The sequence below is a fragment of the Micropterus salmoides genome, unplaced genomic scaffold (assembly GCF_014851395.1).
Source record: "Micropterus salmoides isolate LMB-PRFRI ecotype aquatic unplaced genomic scaffold, ASM1485139v1 Ms_hic_scaffold_22, whole genome shotgun sequence".
NCBI lineage: Eukaryota > Metazoa > Chordata > Actinopteri > Centrarchiformes > Centrarchidae > Micropterus > Micropterus salmoides.
The window spans coordinates 682,784-708,496 of NW_024041373.1; the positions used below are offsets into that span (position 1 = coordinate 682,784).

General features: G+C 41.5%; 1 protein-coding gene across 1 annotated transcript in view; it reads right to left on the reverse strand.

The window, feature by feature from the left end:
* Window positions 1–2,801: 2,801 nt before the first annotated feature.
* Window positions 2,802–25,713, reverse strand: part of LOC119917745 (rap1 GTPase-GDP dissociation stimulator 1-like) — a 36,489-nt gene continuing 13,577 nt past the window's right edge. The window contains exons 4-14 of the mRNA XM_038738184.1: window positions 19,291–19,416; window positions 18,746–18,874; window positions 16,537–16,662; window positions 12,521–12,664; window positions 11,857–11,988; window positions 10,691–10,825; window positions 10,451–10,576; window positions 7,165–7,304; window positions 6,882–7,008; window positions 5,707–5,835; window positions 2,802–4,833 (exon numbers count right to left, since the gene is read on the reverse strand). Of these exons, the coding sequence (XP_038594112.1) occupies window positions 4,706–4,833; window positions 5,707–5,835; window positions 6,882–7,008; window positions 7,165–7,304; window positions 10,451–10,576; window positions 10,691–10,825; window positions 11,857–11,988; window positions 12,521–12,664; window positions 16,537–16,662; window positions 18,746–18,874; window positions 19,291–19,416 (1,442 nt within the window). The 3' untranslated portion in view covers window positions 2,802–4,705. The remainder of the gene's footprint in view (window positions 4,834–5,706; window positions 5,836–6,881; window positions 7,009–7,164; window positions 7,305–10,450; window positions 10,577–10,690; window positions 10,826–11,856; window positions 11,989–12,520; window positions 12,665–16,536; window positions 16,663–18,745; window positions 18,875–19,290; window positions 19,417–25,713) is intronic.

Here is a 25,713-nt window from a genome sequence, read left to right on the forward strand (position 1 = left end):
TGAGCGGGTATCCATATAAATATATCAAAACATTCATATTTTTAAATCCACAGTATACAGTTCCTATATCTCATTAACTATATCCTGCCTATTGTGAGATGTAAATGACTGCAATGACATTAATGCAGAGAATGTACAAAGATTAACCTTTTTGATTCTAGATTCAGTTATCCACTGCCTGAATATACTGGAATACTAAAAAGAAAAAACCTGTGCTCCCTGTGTTAGGAGCAGTACCGGGCAATGGGCTAAGTCAGCAATCAGCAGAGCAGAGCGACCACAGTGAAGACAGTGAAGTGAAGATAACTCTAAGATGACTCGAGATGACAGCCAGTTGTTTGTCGCCCTGCTCCTCTTATGTTGCATTCCATCACAGCTGCTCAAGGCGGGTTTGTTGTTGCTGATCCAGGTGTCATTTCTGAACTGTGGGACAAACCCTGGCCATCTCAGTTAAATACCACCCTTGAATCCAGACTGACAGGGTTCTTGCAGGTTGTGGGCAAGTGTATAGAAAAGACAAGTGAAAATAAGGTTAAATTGATTAGGAAGTTTTTGATGTCTGTTCTGTCCACTGTTTTTTCTTAATTGAGTTGTTTGACAGTGGCATATTTGAGAGCAGTGGGAAGTGTCCTGAGATCACAGTTGGGAAAGGGTAGGGAGGATCGATTTTTTGCATGTTTGGCATATGTGCATGTTTTTGCTTCACCTTATGAATTTAAATTACAAGCCCAATATGTACTGCAGTAGGAGAAGTTTAAATAACCCCTTTGTACAAGTTGGTTAGGTAGTGACTTTATGCACTACTCTATATGCATCTCAATAATGTGTCTCATCTTACTTTATTTAAAGGCATCATTTTCAATCCTGATCTGTTGAGAGAAACAAATCACCCTTAACTAATAATATGTCAATATTTTGCTGAGAATGAAAAAGAAAATAAATTAATTAGACAACAATTGGGGGATGATATTGCATAACTTTATTCTGTAGATCAAAACTCAAAAAATGTCAAATATGCCCTCTCTGAAAAATATACAGATTTGTGATATACTTATGTATATAGAGTATACTGTATGTAAATACAGACGGTACATGAAACATTAGAGTGAACTGTTACCTCATGTCCATTGCCAAATTGTTCACATTATACAGAACACACATGTTCACCCTATACCTATGATTAAATTATTTTATTGTAGTGGACCAACTATAAATTCATATAGAATTTCTTAGAGCACTGTTGTGCTTATTGTATTAGAAGTATTGTATATACAAATGTTTAATGTTGCAGTTCAACATGTTGTGAATGGGGCTTCAGTAGGATTCCAGTCAGTCAGTGAGGAATAAGAGAACTGCTTTTCTCTGTTCTGTTATGTTTGCTGTATAATATAAATCATGAAGCTTCCTTTACAGAGGAGTCTTCGCCGTTTCTATTGCTGTTATGCTAGAGCCACATGGGAAAGCAATATGCTAAATGGTCAACACTGCTTGTGCTCTGATTAAAGATGTTAAAGAGTAGCTTAAAATCAGGCTGAAAAGCAATGTATGTTTTCTTTGTGGTTCAAGGTTTCAGGTCTGTTGAAACTCTGATCACACACAATGGTTCTAAGATAAGACGTCTTGACGTAGCCTGTTTTCAAAAGTAATTTCATCTGGTGATCAGAACAATCATGATAGATTATAACGTTTGTAAATAAGTAGAAACTTACACAGAATTTGCAAATAGCTTCTGCCAATAAGTTAATTCCTACAGACTCTCCCACTCCCCTCAATAATACTGCATGTACAGAACAACAACCAGGTTTATGGGCTGATATTTGTGTCAGTAGAATCTGAATTTGAATTATTTAAATCTGAATTTGAATTGCTCAACTTGAATAATCGCATTAATAATAATAATAATAATAATAATTAATAGAATAGTTTGAATTTGTATTGTTTAACTTGAATAATTGCCTTGAAAAACTGAATCTGAATAGAATAATTTGAAATTGAATTTATTAGTTTGAAATTAAATTCCAATAAACTTGAAACTGAATGTAATATTATGAAACTGAATTCAGATGCAACTGAAACTTTCAGTTCTCTTAATTCAAATTCACTTCTCTCATTTCAATTTCAATCCACAAGATTCAGTTTCAAGGTCACAGACAGTTCAAGGTTCTTCAGGAAGAGCAATCGAGAGCAGATCAAGCATGCATTCTTTCCAACAGCCAGCAGGGGGCGACTCCACTGCAAAAAAAAAAGTCCAGTTCCATCGAGTAGTATGTAGCTGCAGTACCAGAGGCTGCAGTTTCAGGAACGGAACTACAATATTAGGACCCTTATTTACTTTGATACTGCCAGCTAGCTGGCTGGCTGTATCAAAGTAAACAAGGGTCCTAAAATTGTAGTTCCGGTCCTAGGATTGGGGTTCTGAAACTGCAGCCTCCGGTACTGCAGCTGCATAATACTCGATGGAACTGGACTTGTTTTTGCAGATTGCTCTTCCTGAAGGCCCTTGAACTGTCTGTGACCTTGAAACTGAATCTTGTGGATTGAAATTTAAATGAGAGAAGTGAATTTGAATTAAGAGAACTGAAAGTGAAAGTACTTAAAAAGTTGAATTTTTAGTGAGGCTTAAATACAGTTTCAGTTGCAACTGAATTCAGTTTCATAATATTACATTCAGTTTCAAGTTTATTAGAATTCAGTTTCAAACTAATAAATTATTCTATTACGATTCAGTTTTTTAATGCGATTATTCAAGTTAAACAATACAAATTCAAACTATTCTATTCAAATTCATTTTTAATGTGATTATTCAAGTTGAGCAATTCAAATTCAGATTTAAATAATTCAAATTCAGATTCTTCTGACACAAATATCAGCCCATAAAACTTAGCCTGTGATTTTATTTTTCCACTGGAGTCATTAAAATGAAATAGAATACCTTAGGTCAAACAATATTACAGCACAATCCCAAAATTGCCACTTGTATGTTACTCTGCAAGAGAAATGTTAATCCTTGGATTTATAGTCATGACACCTCTAGCCATCAAAGTTGATGGACAATGTTTCCAGATGTTGAGTTTGCAATGTTAAGATAATGACCATCTGCCCAGAGATTTCACCAGTGTTTTGTTGCTGTTTTAAATTTCCCCAGATGCAAGCAAATTCATTTTCATTATTTTTAATGTAGCTGTTTGATTTTCATAAAACAGACCTCAGGTGATTAAAATGGTCAAACCATCAGCAAAAAACAGTCAAAGTGTGGACACATGAGGCTACAGCAACTAAACAGGACTCTTCTGAGTGCACATGTTCAGAGACGTTACCATCCAGGAGAACCACATCAATTTTGAGGAATATATATCATTAGTGACATCATACATCAGCAAATGTGTTGATGATGTGGTGATCACTAAGATGATAAAATCCCTTCCCAACCAGAAAGCCTGAAAGAATAGCCACTGCCAGTATCCACAGCAGATGTGAGAAGAATCCTGCTGAGAGTGAATATGAGTAAAGCTGCTGGGCTTGATAGCATCCCTGGATATGTAGTAAAAACCCGTTGCAGTCAGCTAGTTGATGTTATTACTTTAATTTCCAACATCTCACTGTCTCAGTAGAGGGTTCCCAGCTGCTTCAAGACAGCCACCATCGTTCCTGTACCTAAAAGTCTGCAGTGTCTAGTCTGAACGCCCTGTGGCTCTCAACCCCATTCCGATGAAGTGCTTTGAGAAACTGGTTCTTCGGCAGTTTGCTTTCAGAACCAACAGATCCACAGAGCATACCATCGCCACTGCCCTCCACTCAGCCCTCACACACAAAGAAAGCTCAGAAATGACTATATTTTGTAAGTAAATGTTAAGGCAAAATTCCCATCCTGACTGGAAACATTACAAATTGGCAATGGGATGTGCACGGCCCAAAACAGGAGGGCTCTGCAACGGGTGATTAAAAACCCCAGAACATCATTGGTACTCATCTACCTAGCATCAGTGATATCGGTGAGGTGAGGTGCCTAAAGCGCCCAAAGGATACTAAAGGACAGTACCCACCCAGCCACAGCCTGTTCACCCTGCTGCCTTCTGGGAAGAGATGTAGAAGTTTCACTTTGCCGCACCACCAGACTGCAGAGCAGCTTTTTCTGTCAAGCAGTGAGACATCTCAACTCCACCTCTGCCCTTGAACCAGGGGGACTCCAGAATTTCACTGTCCAGCCCTGTGTTATAAGATGACAAATAAATCTACCTTTTCGATGCAGAAAAAGAAAATGCTTTTTGCTGTCAGTTTGTATTGTTCATAATCTGGGTGCACTTTCAAACAATTTTTCTGAAATGTTTGGGACTCTTGAAATTCACACGATATACTTGCAGCTGAGCCTCTACTAAATGTTGACAGTGGCTGGCATGCTATCTGTATAAACAATTTGCCCTAATATTTTTGACCCTATACTAGTGAGCCAACACTTAGCCAAATGTTACACCTTTAACCCAACTTCTCTTGAGGAAATATGTCATTATATGGTTTATTCCTTCTGTGAACAGAAAAATACAGTCTTGGTCGTCTTCAATTAGTAATTATTGCCACAGAACAGGTGACATTTTAGAGGCCAATTCAGTATTTAGCAGTATCTGTGCAGTGGACTAAATGATGTGATTGAATAAGCTGGATAAACCCATACAGCAGATGAGATCCTTTGTCGGTGAAGTGTGCTGGTTTAGCTGGTGTCACTGAGAATGGCAAGAATGGAGCTGGCCTGTGTGGCAAGTTTACTGCTGCTATGATCTGTCAGTTTACTGAGGCTTTCCTTCATATTCACAGAGTTCAACTCCTCCTTCATCACACCTAGAGCAGACAAGGATGGAAAGAAGAAGAGAGAGAAGTGTAAGATGGAATGCAATTAATAGTGGAGGTAAAATGTGCAGAGTATTCTTCGAATATCTGTGTGTGTGTGTGTGTAAATGTGAATGTGGGTGTTGTATATGAGAACTGTGAGTTCCATGATAATATTGTGGTCTCAATAGTTAGTTTCAATACGTCTAAATGTGTTTTCGTGACCATTTTATGAATGAAAGCTTCATCATTTAGATATTAAAGTTGAAAGAGAAGTATGGTGGCTGCTGCTTGCTTGTCCCTTCTCAGCTTCACCCAGCCTCCTGTGAATCGAGGTGCACGTTGTCAAACACCAATTCAGAAATCTGTGGATACCAGTGACTGTACATCTGTTTTGCTGCAGCCTATGATTGGACCACTCCATTTTAGAGTCAGTTCTAAGGGAAGACGAATATAAACTGCCCTTCAGTCCTGGACTTTGGATAGATGATTACAGCTGTTTCTTCTATCTGGAAACTTGCTCAACCCCACTCCAAATGATATTCTAGCTATCATAGCACCTAAACACATTTGTTTCATTTAATTTATTTTGCCTAATGAGACCATCTCTCAGAGTACAGACCAACAGACAGATGAATCCTCTCTGGAAGCAAGCATTGTTTCTAAAATAAATGCTTATAGTCAAAGAAACAGGGACTTCCAGTCCAAGCTTTTAGCAAGATAGAAAGTATAGTTAGGGCTCCACTTGATAATTAATGTCCTCCACCTGCTGCGTGACAACCATAGACTATATTTTTTGGTAGTTTTTCTCACAGTCTAAAACATCTTGACATTTGTGGTGGAGCAGGATTTCTTTGAATGTGTGTTGTAAAATCAAACACATACTGGAGTTAGCCAGGCTGCAGATGAGACCCAAAGCACTGAACTTGACTTCGATGGCCCCTGCAGGATCCTCCAACATCTTCTTCAGCATGGGCAACAGGTCCGCATCCTTAAATGGATTCTTCATAGACTCTGTAGTGTCAAACACACACACACACACACACACACACACACGGTAAATACACATGTAAAAACATTTCTAAATTTAAATAATTTCATTCAAAATTTGAAGATGTCATATCATATACCTTAACTGATTTGTACTGTGTCATGAAATAAACCAAACTAGTCAGCATTAACAAGTGGTTTGTCCAAGTGTAATGTTTGGTGTAGGACATTGGCTCCACTTAAGGCTTTTGCATTCCCTCGCAATGTTTTGTGTTTTCTTGATACTGTACATTCTTCCTCTACAGGTCTACATTAGTGGAATCAAACAACTGAGATACAACCGCACCTGACTTCTTCTTTTTGGCAAAATGCATATCGACATCAGTTGGTTCTTATGAATTGCATTGTAGATACGTGAAACCAATTGATTCCCCCAATCGATAGGCTACTCCTGAGAGTCCAGAGAGGCTTATGCATTATACTCTGTGTATACCAAAATATCTCAACAACTCCATGAATGACAAATCAAGCTCTGTATGTCACATCCAGAGAAGAGCAGTGTTCCAACATAGAAGCAATGAACAGTTATTGATGATATTTGTAAGAGCTGATAGCAAGACCACCAACACATTTCATCATTTTGAGTTTCCTGTACCTTTAAACATCATCTTCATTGTGGTTGGAAAAAAAATCAGTTGTCAGTACAAAGTATATTTCATGGGAATGCAGAAATATTGCAAGAGAATTTAGATCCGGCCCATTCGAGGCTTGTTATCACATCAACAGTTAAAGCTGACAAATTTCCTCTGGCATGAGGGGCCTATAGAGTGACACTGGGGCCCGTATTTATCAAGCATCTCAGAGTAGTAAAATCTGTCCTAATTGGCCAAACATGCCATTTTGGTCCTACTTCTAGGCTTAGGAGTGATGATATTCTCCTCCTTCTGGGTTTAGAAGAGCTGCAGAGCTGTCACATTTAGTTACAGTCAGGCATGTTGAGTGATTCTGACATGCTTGATAAATTCGGGCCCAGAACTTTTGACTTAACATAGTCTCAAAAATTGCTTTACCAATGTCAGTGGCAGATGCTATCGCCAGGGCAACCAGGGCCTCGTTCTGCATGATCACATGCTCACTTGTTGCCATGGAGATAAGGTGTCGAACCCCATCTGCTTTGGCTACAGCATGGACAACTTCCTATCAGAGAAAGGAAATCAGCAACAGCATTACAGATGTGCAGCGTATGTGTGTGCATAAACACTCCAACACACTGGGTATGATTCCCGAGAAGAAAAAAAAATGATGTTTTAGTTCCAACATATGCTAATTTTGCATCAGAATAAACTGACTCACAGGACTGCGGCTGTGTCTGATGAAGGCAGCCAGAAGGCGGCTGGCTTCTCCTCGGACTCCTGCGTGGTCTTTGGCTTCACACCACTCCATGACCCGAGCCAGCAGCACAGCATCTCTACCCAGCACCAAGGCTGCCTCCTCTGACACACACAGCATAACAGAGAAAAGGAAAAATACATTTAAAAATGTTAAAGGGGTGAAATGTAGTTTTTAAATGAAATTAATCATGTTTATATTGTCTATTTGTGAATAGGCTGTAACCTCACATAACAATGAAGCATAGATTTTTTGATGGGGTCCATTAACACCAAAAAACGACTGGCTCCCATCACAACACAAAGAATAAAAACCAACAAAAACGTTTTAGGTGCTGAAGCCTGGCATACCAAATGAGAATCTGATCGGCGTTGAGGCAAAAGCACGGGTCAACATCGGAAAGGCATTGAGTCGTGGAGAGACCGCCGCATTGTTTCGGATATAAAAATAAATCCAGAATTGGTTTTCATGCTATTGGACAGGTAAACTAACATTACTGTAAAGCATTTGAAATACATTGTTATTTTTGGCTCAAGTTAGAAAACGTTAGCTTGCTGGTTAACGCCAACCAGTTGCTAATGTTATCCAGTACAAAATAAACAAAACAATAGTGACAAATGGCAGGGGCAGCCAGCTACATTAGCATGGATCTGATGTTGTTGGCTTCGTAATTTAGATTTATTGTCATTTACTTATACTCAGTTACACAGCTTCTTCACCAGTCTCAGCTGCTGTTACTTACGTGACCCACATAATATACAAAAAGGCAACATAACGGTTCAGGACAACAACACAGTGGACGACCCATTCACTACAGGAACACTATATTATTATACTAAAGTGTTGCAACAATCTCATTTATAATATTCAGTCTAGCTCACTAACCACTAGCTGTGCTCACATTGCTGAGCCTCTCTGGTGAACGATACACAACGACGTATAATTTCAGCTAAATGAAGTCAATGTAAAATTATCAAGCAAGGAGCACTTGTAATGTTGCAGTGGGAGTTTACTTGAGTTTGATGAATTTTGTGTAAGGCTGTTTGGGTGTTTCGGTGTGTTTTAGCTCACTCATTAATTCGAGCACAAGCATGAGCACATGCTTGGGAAGGTAGTGGTTGCAATCTCAAACCCCACCGCTAGAGGCCACTGAAAACTACACACAGCCCTTTTAACAGAGAAAGGTGTAAAACCAAAGGCAACTGGGAAATATGACCACAAGATGCCACAGAGTTATACAGGGCGGAAATAAACAGACCACTGACATAGAAAATGTCAGATTTTTCCTGTGGATGGTGTTCACCTTAGGCTCTGGAAACTTGTGACGGGCATTTTTTAAAACTATTTTGTGGTATTTTACTGACCAAAGTTTTACTATCCATGGAATGGATAAATTAATGAAAAATGTTGAGGTAGTACTTCTAACTGAGGACAGTGAATGATTGGGTCTCTATCCCTCTCCCTCTCTCTGTTTGTGCTCTGATTACAGAGTAGAGTCAGGTGTGCAGGAGTCAGGCCACCAGCTGCCAGTCATCATTATCACTGTGCTCTGCTTCAAATTCCCGGTTCCTGCCTTAACACACTGCCAGATTGTATACTCAGCTAGCTAGTCAGTCTTGCTGCAGCTTTGTGCAGCCCCCCCCCTCCCCCCGGTGCCTTGCAGTATTCCTGCCTGTACCTGCCTCTGCTCCACTCATGTTTGTTTTGGACCCTGAACCCTTATCCCTGGATCTCTGGGCTCTCAAACTGGATCGGACTTCACTCTCTGGATCTCTGGACTTCACCTGCCTGATAACACTATCAGCTTTCCTGCCTGGCTGCCCTCTCTCCTCTGGCTCACTGCTCAAACTTGGAACTCCCTGGAACCATAGACTCTGCCCAACACTCACTTTTCAAGTATTAATTATCAATTATTAATAAAGCCTTCTTTGCTCAAATTACCTGACTCAGTCTTCTGTGTTTCTGCTTTTGTATTCTCAGCATTGTGATCAAGCTGACATTTTGGCCTGAGGGTGGAGCTAAGGCAAGAAGTCATGAATTGTATCCCAAGTTTCTAGGGATGCATCCACTTTTCCCTCACTTGTGTCTTTTTGCTTCTTGGTCCCTCCCACCAGGGATGCAAGGAGAGAAGAATTAACGAAATGTCATTAAGAGAAATAAGACGTCTTTTCCTCTGAAGCGACAGCAGTTTGTGATGACTGCAGCAGCTCATCCCAGCTGGATCAGCTGTCAGTCTGCTTTAACAGCTGTAGCTTTTGATGGAGTGTATGTTGTGCTGATACTAATAAAGTCTCAGAACTGCAGAGCAGCATGTTTCTCTTTGTAGCTGTTACCTGTTTACCAAACACTTGCAGTATGTATTTGTACTGCTCAGAGGCACTGGATCATTTCTACTGACAGAATGCCTTTACATAATTTATTCATTACCTGCATCTGTATTTACTGATATTATGATTGTGGATTCATTATTAAATAACCCAGAACATGATCATGGTGTCTTTTGAACATTGGAAATGATTTATCAGGCTAAATGTTTCAGGGGAAAACTTAGTAAAATAATGTAACTCCAGTAAATATCAGGAATTCTCACATTATATGGAAATGATGAAATGTTGTATGTAAAGTGTTTCTGGCTTTAATGGTATCCATACTAAAAGTTTCTAATAAATGAAGGAAGTTGTTTGTGGTCTTTCTGTTGTTCAGACCTACAGTGAGCACAGATCTTTACCTAGGCAATCAATCAGAAAACCAAATATAAAACTTGGGAATGATACACTTGAGTTTAATCTGTTATCTGTCTTCACTCCAGAATGAAACTCCAGGGATGTTGTGATGCATCAGATCAGTCTGATCAGCTGCAGCGTCCAGTCCACAACGGATATCCAATAAGGGGGCGTGTTGATCAGTAAAAGGCTTCCATGCAGGCATGTATCCTTGCGCAAGAGTACAGTTAAGAGCTAATAATGTAACTCTTACGTGCAAGATGGTGGACCAGAACAACTTCCAGTTCAAGGAAAGAAATGTCAAGAGTATTGAGACGCACCGTTGGAATGTCTAAGGTTTCCTCCTCTGGGAAGAATGGCAATCATAGAAATCCGCACTTTTACTTTCCTGTCTCCAAATTGCCTGATTATAGTGTACATTTGACAAAGGGGAAATCGCATCTGGGACTATTAAGTACTGAATCAATTAGTTTCATGCATGAATATAAAGTATATTTTGAGTCCTTAAACTTAACAGTTCTGCTCACCTTGTCCATCCACCATCATACGTAGTGTACCCAGCAGTTTGAACTGAACTGGTGGCATGTCAGAGCGCAGCAGGGTCTTTATCCTCTCAGTCACCCCATCCTCCAGCAGCTGCACTTTGTTGGTGGCTGGAAGACACAAATGTCACAATTATGCACTTACTCTCAATGTAAGGTGTGTGTGTGTGTGTGTGTGTGTGCATGTACTGCTCTGTATGGTTTATAAGGGCAATCGATCAGTACCAGGAATGGCCAGGTTTCTGAGTGCACTCAGTCCAGCATGTTGAACAGACACGTCTCCTTCATCGACATGCTGCTCCAGCAAGGTCAGGATGTGAGGAACCACACCGAGGTCCAGCATCTTCACACAGTTACTGTCTGACAGAAACACAGCAGACCAAAGACACCTTCAAAACCTGTATTACATTAAATCTGCCCATTCAAAGTGTATCAATGTAATCCATTAACTCACAGAAAGATAATGATCCTATTACAAGTAATATTATATTTCTTCAATATTAGCCGCATTCAATTTGTTGAATTGTATTTTGAAGGAGGTGTTGAAGTCGCGTCAAGTGGAAGACAGAATGTTGACTGGTCTTAAGATGAAGTTCTGGCTTCAAGCCCAGCGATATTATCCAGCAAAGAGGACCCCAGATTTACCGTGTTCAATTTAATTTGACACATTAAACAAATAGTAGAACCAGACATGTCAGACATGTTTTACTGGGACATATTCCAAAACAAATTTTCAATGTGATTAACACAACCAGTTGATGAACAGAAAGCTTGAGGCCCCTGGTGTTTTGGGGACTGATGGGATTGCCTAGGAAGTCCAGCCGTTGCTCCAAGAATGCTGTACTGATGTCAACATCTCCCTCGGTATTCAATATTTTTCTACAAGAAGTTAGGGACTCTCTACTTAATATCAAGTCCTTTGAGGATCGTTTCATTTAGAGATATTTAATCTTGAATCTGCTATAACTGTTTGGCTGCTTGGGGGCAGCAAAAACAAGCTCTAAACACACTGACACACCTTATAAAGTGATATGGTGAACTTGTCAGTTGCTTTTTTTCACATCCAGCAGACACAGAACAACATTGCCATTCATTCAGTGACTGTGTGCACCTGATGTCTAATATTTACTTTCTCTGTCTCTGGTTTTGGTCTCCACTTAAATATCTGGCTCTTTGGCCCCTGAAATGCTCCACTATGTTCACCAGCTAGTCTCTAACTGTGTCTACAAATCAGTCCTTTAAGTCATTTAACCCATTTAACCTGTGGTGTTGCTTGCTTATCTTTCGTAGCTCCACACAGATGGCACAGATGGCATGGTATGTCCCTTTATAGTCCTATAAAGTGATGTTACAGGGATCTCTTTCCAGTCTGTGTCTTCTGAATATCTCACCGTTCCTGGCGAAGTTGGCGATGGCCAGGGCTCCAGACAGCTGCAGTTGGGTGTTGGAGCTCTGCAGCCAGGACAGGACATCCTGATACACGAGACCTGACCCCTCACCAAAACACTTCTGCATAGACTCATCTGACACACACACACACGCGCACACACACACGCACACATGCACACTCTTTAAAACCAGATACTAACAAAGAAGCACCTATTACCATCCTTGTATAATAATATATCTATCAGGAAATCAGGCATCAGGCTGAAAGGAGTTATTATACTGTAAACATCTGCTTGGCAAATTTGTTATGTCATGGCCAGCCCCTGCTCCTCCTCTGTCTCTTTCTTTAGATGACATCTCATGACAGCCAGTTAACACCACATCACTGTGATTTGAATTGGCCAATCAGAGCTGAATGTGCACAGTAAATTCCAGGCACAAAAATGTCTGATTACCTAAATCAGACCTGTCACATCACATTCTGCACATTCAGTGTGGAGAGCAGGGAAATTTCTTATATATAAAGGAAGGTCTGACCAGGTGAGTGAGGTGAAAGACAGACAGAAAGAAAGGCAAATAAGGAAATGAACACCTAAACTAAGAGAGTTGTTACTGTACACAAACACATTCAGAATTGTCCTTAAAGTTTGTACCTACATCACTCACCTCCTAAAAGCAGGGACACTATGAGATTGGAGGCGATCTTGATGCTGCAGAGGTCGTGGGGGTCAGAACCTCCCTGTAGACTCCTAATCATCTCTGATAAAGCCTCTGGTACTCCTGATTCTGCAAACTGCAGCTTCAGCGTATCTGGTGTTACAACACAACAAAGTAAGGTTAATCTTGACTTTTTATTTACTATTATTAACTAACATTTTCTTCCAATAATTGAAATAAAAGAATAGACTAAAACAAAGGTTTTGACTTTCATGTACTAGATGGTACTCAGCATCATTTCATGTTGGAAAATCTGACATTATACCAGTACCACTTTCATCCTTTGTCTTGTTCTCCATCTCTCTATCTCAAGTTTTCAGTCTTTACTGAAACAACTATAGAACTTACATAATCAAGGATGCTAATGCCACACTGGCCAAGATGTTTATTTAAAATCAGCACGAGTCGATTTTTAAAAAAACTAGTCTCATCATATTGAGCATTTGGTCACAGTACACTCCCAGCACCCACAGCGCCCAACATAAGGCTGAGTGTACAGTAAATCCAGCCATGGCTTAATTATGCATTCTCATTCTAGTCCTCCAGTTTGCATGTTTTAATCAGAAATAAACAGCCTTGTGAGCACTGGCTCACCGCACTGTGAGCCTTTGACTGCCTTGGATTCTTTATTAAAGAAAAGTTGTAATAAATATGCTCCTAGTTTTTTGTGTCAGGTATAACTAAAAATGATCTAGATACTGCCTGTGAACTGATGAAGACAAATGAGAATTATAACACTTCTCTAAACTTTGCCAGCCATCTGTTCACACTGTGTTACCTTGAGTACCTTGAGTATACAGAAGGAAAAAATATATAATTGAGTTATACCTTAACAAAAAATACATTTCCTCTTTTTTTCTTGGCTATATTTGAAAATGTTTATAGACACCATCATTAAGTGTCAGGGCAAGGTTATGTAAGGAATGCATTTATATACTTTCATGAAATTATATCACATTCAGTGATTGTTGGTCAAACTTTGAAAGCTGTCTGCAGTCCTCTGCCAAACAGAATCATATTCTTTGCTGATGAAGCTAAAGCATTGCTTTTTTTATGATAAATATGTTCTTATGATCACTGAGCATTATCAGATCTTGTTCTTTGAGCAATTGTGCATTCCTCTATTTAGCAATGGCCAATAAGTAAGTAAAATTTTATTTATCAACACAAAAACACAAAGCTTTTTTAATGTTGTTTTAAACAGTCAACAGACTCAGCTGATCTAATGGCAGAGAGAGATGTTATCAAATAACAACAAAGAGTAAAGTTAGTTGTCATGTCTTATTTTTAATAAATTAATCAGAACAAGAAACAAACATTCTTGCATATTGAAAATTGTGCACTTAGAACGAATGAGTAATAAGTGTAGCTGTTGTTAACTGTCTCCACTGCAGTCGACTTTGCGCTGTGTGTGTGTGTGTGTGTGTATTTTATTTTACCACTTGCCTGAATAGGAAATAGTAATGGTACCATAGTAAAGGTCTGATTTTTGTAGTGTTTCTGAGTTGAAATAAAAACACGATTGAACTAGTTTGTAGACATGGTTTTCAAATTCAATTGAGGGTCAAATTTCAAATTAAGGCAAGATAGTTTTGATATGGGTCTAAAATTGTTCAGAATGGATGGATTGAGGCAAGGTTTGTTTTAAAGTGACTGGACGGAGGTTCTTTTATCCAGAGGGATGAAATGAAATCTTCTATTGCGGTATATGTCATTTTACATTGTGATATTAGTTTAGTATATTGTGATACATTAGGGAATTCAATATACTCTCATCTCAATATGTCTGTTATTAGCAAATCCATCAAATTAAATATCTGACAAATCCAGGTAAAAATCAATCAATCTAAATTTCTCAATCTTTTCTTTTACTAAAGGCACAAGTCAAGGCTCCCCCTGTTCCCCTCAGGCTATCCTCAAATCAACACATCAGAATCCTATTCCAGTTTATAACACTACACATTACATATTGCTTTATGCTGATAATATTTATTATTTATTCAAAACACACATTCCTCCCAGAAACTGTGTGTGAAGCCAGATATTGTTTTCTTGGATGGGGCACTTAATAAGTGGGGGGGTATGGGGGTCCTTCCCCAGAAGATTTTGAGCATTAAACACTTAATTTCCTGCATTCTGTTGAAAAATTCTCCTCCAATTTAATAATAATAATAATTTAACTTATTTAATATCATCCCTGCTGAGTCAACACACATGATTAAGTCTTACCACCTCTTTTGTGGGGAAGTAACCTATTTAAATGTATTTGTGGCCACTTTTCATCTCAGTAATAAATTAATCAGTTTTAATTCAGTTATTGACTGAACTTATCATAACTCCCTAAGTGTTTCCCACAGAATGACAGTGTAACTGTGGCGCAGCTGTACAGGATGCTAGCTCGAAAACCCAGCTGTATTCTAACATTAACTTAGCTCTCCTTATTAGCTGGGCTCCTTACATGCTTGCTAATAACTTTTAATAACTGGGTCTCCGACATTGAAAACGTTGTGTTGGACAGATTTGTGCAGCTGTGTTAACGAGGGAGAGAGATCGAGAGACGGATGAGAGAGACGATAGAGAGGAAGTGCTGCGCGAATACGCGCTGCCTGCAGCTCAAATAAGGTTTTAAATAGGCCTAGTAAAAAAAAAGCGGTCAGCGTTGATATTGTGGCGGGCTGCCACAAATAAATGAACGTATGGGAAACACTGTAACATATCTGCTCATGTTCAAACCTTTCTGCACATTCAGAATCTCTCCCACATATCTGAGTTCTCTGATATGTAAATAAAAAAGTCGCAATGGGAGACTAACTTCTTTAGCCTATTTGAAGAGAATTCATAATATTTTACTACATGCCCTATACTGCATTATGTTACTGATTCGCTGGACGTATCCCCTCGGCCGTCTAACAGACAGAATGAGACGAGGAGGTGCTCATGCCGGGGAAAACGAAACTAACCGACAACGCCTGTGATCAGACAGAAAGCTCACGAATTCATTCCACACACGTTAACTTCAGCACCTCTGTTAAAGCGCCGCTTAGAGTCCCCAACAGAGCAAGACAGGGCTTCAGTTTTTAACGTTACATTTTTATAGCCTACTGAAACTACAGTATATGTCCGCTTTTGCACAAACTGTCTGCGACTCAGCACGAGGTGGGTCCACGTCACTCGCTGGTGTCACAGCGTAGTTTCTTTCAGGGTGAGTCGGACAGCGGAATATCCCTCTTGTAAATGTGGAACCACTGAGATAACAAGATGTTCATGGTGTATTCCTCAGAGAAATAAACACTTTTTCACCAAGAAAGAGAGCGTCAGTTTTCCAGTGTTTACACAGTAAACGCCATGTGGGTAAAATTTTAGAAGTAACACTCTGACTTCCCGTTCCCGTGAAAGCAGCACGAAGCTGCACCACAAGTAGCTGAGAAAAAATGCAGTCTCTTCCAGTCGCAGTGGACTAAACTGGGAGGTTTTAATGTTGCAGACCAGTTTTTTGCAAGTAGTTTAAAGTTTAAACTCATATTGTTGTGAATCTTAAGTGTAAACTCTTTTGTAAACAAAAGCAGCTCAGTGCCCCCCCCCCCCCTCCAAAATATTGGTTCCAGCGCCCCCCATTGTCCTCGGAACGCCCCCTGGGAGGCGGTACTGCCCCCATTGAGAAACACTAATTTAGAGCATTAAACTTGTAATTTCCTGTATTCTGGAGACATTTTCTGCTCCAGTTTACAGTGGAAATGTCTGTTTTTATATGAGGAAAACTATATTGCAGGGCAAGTTTTCTTACTGTTCAAATCAACCTTTCTCAAAGCATTTTCATTTGTTAGGTAACATTTCTTGGTGCAAGCTATTTTTAAGAATGTTTTTAACAGATGCTTTCAAAAAGTGATGTGGACAAAATCAGCCATTTGAAAATGTGGTGGGGACATGTCCCCAGTGTCCCCAGTGTAAATGACCCCTATACTTACCACTCTCGCCCAGTGAGCCCAGTATTTCCAGGATGACATGTCGTCGTTCGGCATCAGGCGCCCGTTTCAGCTGAAACGTCAGTACATCTGCCACATCCAGCTCTGCCAGGGCATCCCGCGCAGAGTCTGCAAACACAGAGGTATATATACTGTAACTATAGACAGTGTTGGAAGTAACTAACTGTCCTGACTACCAGTTTAAATAATCACATGAATGACATTGACAACTAATCTTACACAGCCTTTTTTTGAAATGGTAAATTTGCTGCTCTCTTCTTGGTTGTATTTCTTAAGGAAAGGCATTTACAGAGGAGCAATAGAAAGCATTCTGACTGGAAACATCACAAACTGGCATAGCATGACGGCTCAGGACAAGAGGGCTTGCAGCAGGTTATTAACACCACTCAGAACATATGATTGGCACCCATCCAATGAGCATTTGTGATATCGGTGAGGTAAGCCCAAAAGATACTAAAACACAGTACCCACCCAGCCACAGCCTGTTCACCCTGCTGCTGTCTGGCAATAGATACAGAAGTGTCCTAGCACCTGTATCCTTTTTGTATAATGTTGTAGATAATGTTTGTTTTGTGAGTAGCATAAAGGGATCTTACAATTTAATCTAGTTATACAACCCTGTGATGTAAAATAAAATAAATACAGCTACCTTTTACCTTAAGAACACAAAGATGACCAAGAATTAAAGAGGTGGTATTCTGCTTTTTGGCTTTTCCCCTCTCCTTTATTGAGTTATATCTCTTTTTTGTGCATGTAACAGGTTTGCAAAGTGAAAAAGCCCAAAGGGAGTTCCCATCTCCCACAGAAAACTCTGCTCTGCACCGCTTGAAAACAGCTGGTTTGTAGTCCAGCCCTTTACTTCCTTTACTTGTGATGTCATAATGAAAACGCGTCATAAAGCTTGCCAAGCAGCTAGCGGGGTCAGGCACGCCCTCAAACCAAGCTAGTCTGAGCGAAGGCCCTTTGGCTCGACTCGCCTTTGTTTGGGTTTCCATTGTAGAAATTTTGCACTTGTATCTGATTCCAGGTACTTTTTTATCCAGGTATTATCACCTCCATCGAGGTTCCAAGCGAGCTGAGGGATAGTAAAATGTGACGTGAAAACATGACAGACTGCTGATTGGTCAGAGAGAATCGTCACCATTCACTGCATCATCATTGCTGCACCAGACAGAGGCCAGCAACAGAAAGTTTTACAGTTTTCATATGGAATCTCATCACTAAATCCACTTCTGAGAAGTTTTGAGGTGAGAAATCAGCTGTGTAGATTTCCAATATTGACAGTTTTACAAGAAGTGATGGCGGAACAAAAATGTGCCGCGCGCTCACAGAGCCCTCTGCTCCCGCCGTCACACAGACCGCTGCAGCAACAACGGCAGAGGAAAACACAGCTGGAAGCTTTTCATACCGCTTATCTGTCTTTACATTCTGAGGAATGTTGAAACGTTTTAACTTAAAAAAACAGAAAGCTGTGTGGATCACTGGTGTGTGTGTCGCATTGAATATTAAATCGCGGCAGTTGTGTGTGGCGTTGCTATGACAACAAGCTACGTACTATCTCTGGGTACTGTCTGCAATGGAAAACGGAGCAGGGCCGAGCAGAGTCAGTCTATCGATTTTCGCTATGGTAGCATTTTTCGACAAGGCAGCAAAGATCGTCAGAACACCGGCAACAGTTCAGCGTTTAGTCCTGATGGTAAGATGTGGAACAATGATGATGTGGACTTGTGGGTAACTTATACCATCTGCTAGGTTACGCTCTCAGTCTGAAGCGGCTTTGATTTGGATCACATTACCTTGTTTCTTACGACCCGCCCTTCTCTGCTTCTGATTGGCTAGTAGTCCTTACCTGGGAACTGCGCATGTGCAACTCCCAACAAAGATTTTGTACAAGTAAGATGCATCACTCTGTAGCTCAAGAGCGGAGCGTTCAACACACAGGGTGAAAAGAGGAGCTGCAGCAATGTGCAGTATGAGAAAGATATGGTATATTGAAAATTAAACCATGTAAACCTGTTCTGGTACAACCCCTAATTAAGATTCTGAACCTGAAAATAAGCATAATACCACCTCTTTAAAAGAGCAGCCCTGCAGATGTAGAAAGACAGGTCTAAATACTGAGATGATGTGATTCAAATCACAGCTGATTCATAATTCAATATTATTATAAATGCAATTACTAAATAATCACCCATGTCAGCCAGGTTACAGAGGGCCAGCAGGCACACGTTGACCAGGGGGTCATTCTCTGGATACTCCCTTATTATGGACACCAGCCGAGGGATTACACCATTCTGGACTAACTGGTCCTGTTGGTATGCTGAGGGGGAGAGAGAGAGTGGAAGAGATCAAGGATAAAGTAACAGATATACACACACATTCTTTTATTATTTTGTTTTTTGATTTGTATTTGGTGTATTTTTGTCTCAAAAACAAAAACAACAACAAGGCAATTGTCTCCTTTCAACATCATGTTTCAGTGGTTTACTATAATGATCAGGCAGCTGATGTTAATGGCACACAATTCATTAAATTTAATTCAATTTTAATAATACATAATTTTACATTTGAGAATTAGAGGCCATATACATGGTACCTATTTCAACTTGAAGACTGAATTGGTGTCTGTCACTCTCTGTAGCCTTCAAAAGAACCCAGACTTTGCCTCATAAGCATACTGTTCAGTCATCATCAGTAAACCCTGCTGACCAAGACAGCACTGTCAGACCTACTTACAGTTGTCGAAGCAGATGCGTCCAATGGCCCTGCCAGTGTTCAGCAGCATCTCCTGGTTATTGCTGTTCAGATGGGGAACAAGCACCTTCACCAGGCCTGCCTCAATGCATGGCTCCCTGACTGCAGCTGCAACATTACATAAGATTTAACCTTAATGAAAAGTATAAAATAAAATTCCCCACTATTCTGCGACATATTTTCACAAACAGTATATAAAGTGTTACAGTAAATATTCAGCTTGAACCAGTGCTTTATTAAAGCCATAGTATATTATATAAAGTGAAATCAAACCATAAATATAATTATGATCATATGATGTAATATGATACATGTTAATATGACTATACATTCTATTTTACTGCATTGTCATTATAAATTTTCAATTCACACCCCAGTCACACCTCCTTTGTTCTGCCAATGGGATTTGGGCATCCACACGCATTAAAAATGGTGACGTACAGTGTATTGTACCATAGATGAAGAGGCAGATTCAATCGTATCTGTTTTAGTAGCATCCATGGTTTATTCCTGGTCCCATGTTCACTCTGCGGTCGGCAGGAGGAAATACCCGGAGCCTTTATTTTTTGTTTTTGTTAATCTCCAAACTCAGTCCTGGCCAATATAACAAAGCTTGCATCCTTTTACAGGTCTTGTATCTATCAAGATGGCCTCATATTGACTCTTCATTGAACATCCGGAGAAGGAGTTCCCAGACATTCTGGTATGTAGTTATCCATTCACAGGGGGGCTGGAGCCAATCCCAGCTGACTTTGGGCGAAAGGTGGAGTACACAATGGACAGGTCGCCAGTCCATCGCAGGGCCACACATACACAGACAACCCACCTAAGGACAATTTCGGAGACTAGCCGAGCCTGCATGTCTTTGGATGGTGGGAGGAAGCACCCGGAGAGAACCCATGCAGACACGGGGAGAACAAGCAAACTCCACACAGAAAAATTAGGCTATTAGATCTGCAGATCGGACTGTCCGTCAAGGGGGAGTTCGAAAAAGGGTGTTTTGCATATTTCATGGTTTTGCAAAACACCCTTTTTTGAACTCCCCCTTGACGGACAGTCCGATCTGCAGATCTAATAGCCTAATTTTGCAAGTAGAATCAATCTACCCTCATGATCAAACGTTAATAAAACCTTCTTGCTGTGAGGCAACGGTGCTAACCACTGCACCACCGCGCCACCCCTGATAGATTATTATAGGAAAATAGATGCTGCTGTGGAAGATTCGGTAGACTTTATCTTCTAAGATGGTGAATTTGATAGAGGTGATTGAGGCCACCATCCATCATACACTAAGGTATATTTTCAATATTTCCAGGTCTTCTTGCTGTGCTCTCCATATCTTCACTGCAAGGTTCCCCCTTAACTTACAGCATAGCAAATGCTGTTGTCCTACTGCAAGCAATGTCACTTGGGACACTGGATAAGTTGGTACTGTATTATACTTCCCCCTCTGATACTCCACTTCAAAGGTAAACTCTTGCAAAAAAAGAATACAGGAAGTTTCTACCCTCTAGGTAGTACTACTATTTTCCACACTACCGTCAAACACTCTTTTTCAGTGTAATTACTTTCTGCTTTATTGAGGCTTTTGCTGCCACATGCCAAGACCTCCTCTGAACCTAACCCAGTTTGTTAGACACAGTCTGGAAACCAACATGGCTGGCATCAGTGTACACCACAAAGGGCAGGTCAAAGTTGGGATGATACAGGGTGGGTCAGGTACAAGGTAGCTTTTGAGGGTCTCAAAAGAGTGTTGGTACTCAGAGGTGTATGCTCCTTTGGGTTTAAGGGATTTTGTGGTTCAGCAGCCTAAGAGAAGATTGGCACAATAAGGTGGTAACCGTCAATTTACGCTTCTTTATGTTGACAGTAAAGTTGCCATTCCATCAGCCTCTGGAAGGTAGCTGGGGCATCCTTAAATCCAAATGGCATACCTTTAAATTGAAAGAGCCCCAGGGGACAGGTGAAAGCCATTTTGTCAATGTTGTCCTGATCCATCCAGCATTGCCAATAACCACTTTTCAGGACAATGCTGGAGTCCAGAATTTCTTGGATGATGGGGAAAGGATAGACATTAGTGTAGGTTACCTCATTAAGTTTTATCAAATTAACACAAAACCTCAATTGTCTGTCCTTTCTAGTAATGAGAATCACTGAGGAGGACGAAGCTGAAGATAAGGGTTCAATAACATCCATCTCCAGCATTTCCTCAATTAGTTCCTTCATCACCTGAAGGTTTGCTGGAGACAGCTGATAGGGTCTCTGCTTTATTGGTATATCCTGGGTGATGAAGATTTTATGAGGAAGCACCTCCATACATCCCAACTTAGTAGTGCATATATCACAGTTCTCCTGTAGTTGATGAAAGAGACAGCTCTTCCCTGCTGCATCCATTTGAGCTCCCTCAATTGCCCTGTACAAGAGCTCTGCGTTGAGACTTGCCTGGGTAGACTTGATTGATTGTCTGGGGTCAATGGCAGAGAAGAAGTAGAGATGTCCCTTCTAGCCCCAATCACCAAGATTGTCATTGTTGGTGTTAACCCAGTTCATCCAATATCCATCTGTTACTTCCAATATCCATCTGCAGGCCTATGACACACATGAAATCCAGACCTAAGACAATGGGGCAAGCCAGGGCCTCTGATGACAAGACCACCACAGGTAAAGTGTATGTGTGACCCTGTAATTTTAGTGCCATCTCCTGCCATCTTCCTCCCCCACATGCCAAGTAGAAGGGATTTCCTAACCAAGGATTCAGATTCTCACTTATTCACTTATCAGTATACAACAATTTCATTCAGAGGGGTGTATGATGAGCCAGTATCTGCTATGGCCCTCCCTTCCAGAACAGTGGTCAAAGTAACAAAGACTTGACGTGGCAGAGGCCTGGTGGGTGATTAACAGTAAGCTGTTACTTTTGGCTGTATGTGTGACACTATATGTACACTGTGGGATTGTTTCTCATAAAGGATCCTGATAAAGGTTGATGCTGTTGCTGGTGGTGTTGAGCAAACCTAGTGTTACGTCCCGAGGTGTCTAGGGATATAGGGACATAAACATAAACCAGATGTTCTTGGTTTGGAAGGATATTTATTTGAAATAATGCAAGTGGAGCACAAACAGAGGATGGGCCAATGGGTGCTGTGGAAATCAACAAACAATTATAACAAAAGGAGATCCTCAAAAGGAGGATTACTGCTTACAGAGATACTAATAAAACAAAAATAAACCAAAAGCTCACTAGCCTACTGCATTTGAAAAACCCAAAACCCAAAATGCACAGCACCCCTGAACCTTGTGAAAACTAACATAAAACAACTATGGTGTGTGCAAGAAAGGTGTCAGTGATAGCTAAGTTTAGCCCTGGCCCACTCTCTTACCTTCACACAGTGAAACACACAAGTCAAGACACAAAGTCTAGCACGGGTTACAAAACACTACTATAATCTCTAAGACAGGCATTCCCGAGGCAAGCAACTCAGGTCAGATTGCTGCCCCGAATGGCAGACCCAGCAGGCTTTTAAGCAGGTGGTGGTCGTCACGGTCTCCATCTGATTGGCCCGTAGCATGCCGCACCAATTGAGGGAATGGTAACTGGAAACCCAGGAAGTAGGCGGGACCTTCTCTCCTTGTGCAGCCAATCCTCCGCGTGGGCTTGCACAGCCTGCTCAGCATAACAGATAGCCCACTTGAAAGCACAGGCAAATACAGGTGGGGGCGGTGGCAGCCGTAACACCCCCTCCCATAAACACAAACTCCATGTTTGGGTGAAACACAACTCAACACGCCAACACTCACTGTAACCTGGACAAGGCGTCAGCCACCACATTTCTGAACCTTTCTTGTGGCGGACATCTAAGGTGTAGTCCTGAATGATCAGGGCCCAACGCATTAGGCGCTGATTGTGGTTATACATGCGTGAGAGAAAAACCAGGGGGTTATGATCAGTGTAAATCACAACCGGCAGGGAGCTGGACCCAACATAGACCTCGAAGTGTTGTAAGGCCAACAACAAGGCAAGTGTCTCTTTTTCAATGGTGGAATAGTTAAGTTGATGTTTGTTAAATTTCCTGGAAAAGTAACACACTGGGTGATCGATCCCCTCTACATCTTCCTGTAAGAGAACAGCGCCTGCCCCTACTGCACTGGCATCCACCTCAAGCTCGAACGGCCTGGCGAAATCCGGAGCCGCAAGCACAGGTGCATGACACAGGAGCGCCTTGAGGCAATCAAACGCGGCTTGACAGTCTGAAGACCACACAAAATCAACCTTGGGGCTCAATAAACGAGTTAGTGGCTGAGCAACAGTGGAGAAGTTACGGCAGAACGCTCTGTAATACCCTGCCATTCCCAGGAACGAACGCAGCGCTTTACGTGTAGTGGGGGCCGGGCACAGTGAAATTACACAGATCTTTGCTTCAACAGGTCGCACCTGTCCCTGCCCGACCTGTCTACCCAAATAGGTGACGGTCGCCTTTCCAAATTCACATTTGGCTAAATTCAATGTCAGATTGGCCTGGGCGAGTCTACTGAAGACCTGTTCCAAGACGCGTAGGTGCTCCTTCCACGTGTCTGTATACACAATCAAGTCATCCAAATATGCGTTACAGTTACTCACTCCAGACAATACAGTATTCACTAGTCTTTGGAAGGTAGCGGGAGCATTACACATACCAAACGCCATGACAGAATATTGTGCAAAATGGTCTGGCGTAACAAACGCTGAAATAACTGCAGCACGGTCAGTTAAAGGTACTTGCCAGTAACCTTTTAACAGGTCCAGTTTGCTCACAAACTTGGCATTCCCCAGATTGTCAACGCAGTCTTCCATTCTCGGCAAGGGGTACGAATCACGCACAGTTACGCAGTTCACCTTACGAAAATCAGTAATGAAGCGAGGTGAGCCGTCAGATTTAGCCTCAACAAGGCAGGGTGAACTCCATGAACTAGAACTGGGTTCAGCAAACCCATTCTGAAGATATTCCACTTCTCCTTTCATCAGTTCCCGTTTTGTCTGGTTTGCCCGGTACGGATGTTGCTTTATGGGGCGCGGGTCAGTCAGTTCAATATCATGCTGTATTACAGTCGTTTTGGTCGGTACATCACTGAACAAACAGGTGAAGTTGTCGACAAGGTTGATTACATCCTGTCGATGTTCAGCAGGTAAATGTAATAACTGGGACGGCAACTCTGCTATCGCCTCTGAATTAGGGAGTCGAGTGCCTAACTGGACTGGGTGACGCGGCCGCAGGTCATCACAGTCGGGGAGAGCGCAGGATCAGTTACGATCAGTGCCGCGCTCTGGGGAGGCGAGGTAACGAGTGAAGGACCAGGTCCACCTACAGAGCGGTTACTATCCTCTCTAGGTTGATATGCTTTGAGCATGTTGATATGACAAACGCGCGTTTTTCTCCTTCGCTCGGGAGTACTGAGAATGTAGTCCGTGTCACTGAGGCGTTCACGGACCTCATATGGACCCGTAAATTTAGCAGATAGCACCGACGTCGGCGTGGGCAGCAACGCCAGTACCCAATCGCCAGGATGAAAACAGCGAGCCACAGCAGAACGGTCATAGTGGCGCTTCATCACTCTCTGTGAATTGGTTAAGGACCGTTTAGCGTGTGCGTTCGCGATGTGTAGCCGCTCACGGAAGTGGCTGACATAATCCAATACGTTACTGACCGGCGACGATTTGAGCGACACAAACTGGTCATGCAACGTTTTAAGCGGGCCACGGGGGGTATGCCCAAACACGAGCTGAGCAGGGCTGAAGCCCAAAGACTCGGCTTCACGTGCTGCAAACAAAACAAATGGAACCCCTTCATCCCAATCTGTTTGGTTTTCTAAACAATATTTACGCAGCATGGACTTGAGAGTCTGATGCCAACGCTCCAGAGCCCCTTGGGACTCAGGATGATATGCCGAGGACACTGCATGCTTAATATTTAATGTGCCGAGCACCTGTTTAAAGAGGTTGGACTGAAAGTTAGAACCCTGGTCTGACTGTATTACGCGTGGAAGACCAAAGGTAGAGAAGAACTTGGTGAGGGACTTAACTACAGCTTTGGCTGTAATATTACGAAGGGGAATTGCTTCGGGAAAACGAGTTGCCGCGCACATAATGGTGAGTATATATTGGTTTCCGCTCTTGGTGCGGGGTAACGGACCCACACAGTCTATTATCACTCGGTCGAATGGCTCTTCCATTACAGGAATAGGATGTAGTGGGGCAGGAGGGACTGTTTGGTTTGGCTTTCCTGCTATCTGGCACACATGGCAACTACGGCAAAACTTTGCTACATCTGACTTTAACCCTGGCCAAAAGAAGTGCTTAAGAATGAGCTGATAAGTTTTCGTTACCCCCAAGTGTCCTGACCATTTGCTTTCGTGCGCAACTGATAACAC